At 45.0% G+C, this 3,311-nt stretch overlaps 1 protein-coding gene across 1 annotated transcript; it reads left to right on the top strand.

Annotated features, from left to right (window-relative positions):
- The first annotated feature begins 270 nt into the window (after positions 1-270).
- On the top strand, positions 271-2,954 carry LOC137873564 (transcription factor 15-like). Its single transcript, XM_068711792.1, has 2 exons — positions 271-869; positions 1,675-2,954. Exons 1-2 carry the CDS (start codon positions 387-389, stop codon positions 1,738-1,740), a joined length of 549 nt encoding a protein of 182 aa, XP_068567893.1. The 5' UTR covers positions 271-386; the 3' UTR covers positions 1,741-2,954.
- Positions 2,955-3,311: the final 357 nt, after the last annotated feature.

Below are 3,311 nucleotides of genomic sequence, written 5' to 3'. Positions count from 1 at the left end.
TGTGTTTTCACCCCAACAAAAGTCTCTCCTACACACTGAAGGCTCGTTTGGGTGAAGGTGCGCCCACACTCAGCCACGATGCCTGCGACTTTTAGGACCAAAACATTTGGGAGGAAATCTGGGAGCCCCTGCATGTGCCCCACCCACCCTCTCCTCCAGCCGAGGGGCTACTGTAGCCGCTATAAGAGCCCGCCCTGACCCGATCACCGCCACACTGGACCGTCCACCCTACGGGGAAGTGTCAAAACAAACTGGGGGAATTCTGCTGTCCAAACCTGGGAGTTGCAGCGACTTTTCACGCGCCGCTCTCGTCTGCATGCAGCTGTTTTCTTACTTGAACATACGGGATCGGCTTTTTCCCTCCTCCGGGAAACACTTGCCTCCACATGATGGCTTTCACTATGCTGAGGCCGGTCTCGACGCATTCCTTCTCTCACCCCGCTGACCTGACCTTGATGTCGGACGACGAGGAGGAGAACCGCAGCGAGAGCGACGGTAGCACCGACCAGGGCTACGGCTGCTGCGGGATTCCGGGGGACGGCTACGGGCGGGGATCGGGCGGCGTGGTGCCGCATCGGAACGCCGCGAACGCCAGGGAGAGGCACCGGACTCAGAATGTCAACACGGCATTCACGGCGCTGCGGACGCTCATCCCCACGGAACCGGTGGACAGGAAGCTGTCCAAGATCGAGACGCTGCGCCTGGCGTCCAGCTACATCTCGCACCTGGCCAACGTGCTAGTGGTTGGGGACGGGCGGCAGCAAGGGCAGCCGTGCCTGAGCTCGGTCTACAAGGAGGTGAAGGGGGGCGGAGGAGGCAAGAAGCCCCGGAATATCTGCACGTTCTGCCTCAGCAACCAGCGGAAAGGGGTAAGACATCCAGTGTATATATATATATATATATGAGCATACCATGCAAAACTATTTACTATGCACTTTAAACTTGTTTAAACTCATAACTCGGTATGCCAATTACAAAGTTTAGGTGGGATTATAAATAAAACGTACTTGGTGGATCATTTGTATCCCGAATGTCCAATAAAACCATAACATTTCTGAAAACATATTAATTGTTGGATCACTGTGTGTGTACCATCGTGGGCAGACGAGAGACCACAGAAGTTGCAAATTCATAAATGGGGTTCAGCATGAAGAAAGATGGGCAGTGCTTTCAATTAAATAATATAAATGAATATTGTTTTCAAGAATGTGATCCCCATTCATTCTGGTGGGACATCATGTGTTGTCACTCCAGAATGAATGAATGTGCCTGCTATTTTATTTACATATCAGAATTTAGGGATGAGAGCTATATGAATGTCTCCTCTTGGTTGGACTTTTTCAGAAAATTGTTGGAGTGGAATGAGTCTGTTCCACTTTGGAGGGGGGGGGCAGGCTGGAATGAACTGCGTGCATCTCAGTAAAACATGGAGATGGTCCATCGCCCCAAAACCTCTGTGTCGAGATTCAGTGTATTTATTGGTGCCATTTAATTCAGTGCATGGAGGTAACTACTGTGATTAATCCATTTTAGACAGCTATGTAATTGCACTGAACCTGTTAATGTGCTCTTAGGAAAGTACACCAAAACATCTGAACTTAGAGGTTGTGTTTAGGTCACAAAATATATTTCCTATAGACACACAGTGACAGTAACCGCCATCTTTGTTCACAGGTGAAAGACAGACGAGACTGCGTGAAAATGCACGGCAGTGGCGCAAGACAAATTAGTCGGCGGTGAAACTGTCTGAGAGGAGGATTGGGTGGACTCTTCGGAGCAGACTTCGGGGAAACCTCCACCGACCGTTCCTCGTTCCCAGAGTCTGGAAGCAGTTCAGTCTTTGAGGACCACTCTGACTTTGTGGTTTGGCTCCTTGGTCACTTTGCCCTGTGAGATTAGAGGATTTGCACCAAAAGCATCACCAGCAGATACACTCACACCTGCCAGCACTAAGTAACGTCAGAAGGCAATATTGTAAAAGGGAGAAAACGAGTGCTGCTATGTGGATGTTCTGTTCATTTGAATGACAAACATGTTCAGGGGATTGGTGAATTACAGAATGATTTCTTTTTGTTTTTTGCATTGTTCATTTGTACTTCAGCAGTTTGAAATCTGCAGACCACAGAATATACAACATCTCCCGCTCTGGATTACTAAAAGATTTATTATCATGAAGCAGCATAAATAATACTAATTGCATACTATTACTTAAAGGCACAATCCATAATCCAAATGTAAATAAAAGGATATCTTTGCCACTCAAATTCAAAACAAAGAATGTTTAGATGAGCTTAAAGTTCTTCAATAAACTAACTGATAAAAGACTAAAACCTATGTTATTAAAGTGGCCCAAGGTGTCAGGGGCCCCCTGGACTTCACCTACAAAATGTCACTCAAAGAGATACGTATACAACCATGAACAGACTGAAAATGAGCAGAAAGAGAAATAAAACAACAACACAAAGATGCTTAAACAATTCTAAAGGCTGTGTGTCTTGCTCCTATGTGGTGGTGGGGCCTATTGCATGCCTCTGCCTACCCATATGTCATAATCCGCCCATGCTCGTTTAGGTTTATTTTCATAAAGAATGTCTTCTTTTATCTGTAGGTCAAACTTTTAGACACATGTGATGTGACCAACACCTTAGCATGACTACTGGACAGGTGGATCTGTCAGAGATGTGGAGACGCTCTTGGTGCCTATCCTCTTACGTGGGCAACTGTGTTGGGTGTAAGATACTGATGAGACTAACTCCCATGAAAGGTTGCATCGTTCTCTGAGGTGAAACTAAGAGGATTTCGGGAAGCTCGGCTCACAAACTGACTGTCAGAGGGCAGACCACTCCGTCCACTGAAGTTGTGAAGTTGCGTGCAACATTTGTGGGACACTACTTTGTTTGTTTTTTTCCATTGCATGTTGTAATCTATTTTGAAATTAAATTTATTTTTACATAGACGTGGCTCTCTTGTTTGCCTTCACAATGGCTTCACAACCTTAACAATGGTTTTAAAGTAGCAATCCGTAAGATTGCAGTGCTGGTTGATTTAGAATTGCCATTTGAGTGAAAAACTGTGGAATTGTAGTGTTTTTTTTGCTGAAACATGAGCTTCAAGTTTTCAGAACTGTGTGCATGTTTCCATTTTTTTGTGTAGGTACAAAAGAGAAAAAAAAAGAATTCTTCCAGGAATGTCACCACAAACATCCAGTTTGTAATATTGTAAAATATCTAAATATTCAATTTGTTTTATAGATTAATAGTCAGCTTTTGAGATATCAATCTCTTGAGATTTCTGTCTCCGGTCCAATACAA

Source organism: Cebidichthys violaceus, unplaced genomic scaffold (genome assembly GCF_023349555.1).
Source record: "Cebidichthys violaceus isolate CVI_PGR_0920_01 unplaced genomic scaffold, fCebVio1.0.p SCAF_17, whole genome shotgun sequence".
NCBI classification, from domain to species: domain Eukaryota; kingdom Metazoa; phylum Chordata; class Actinopteri; order Perciformes; family Stichaeidae; genus Cebidichthys; species Cebidichthys violaceus.
Note: the sequence above shows the minus strand (reverse complement) of the source record. Positions and strands in the feature narration are given on the sequence as shown.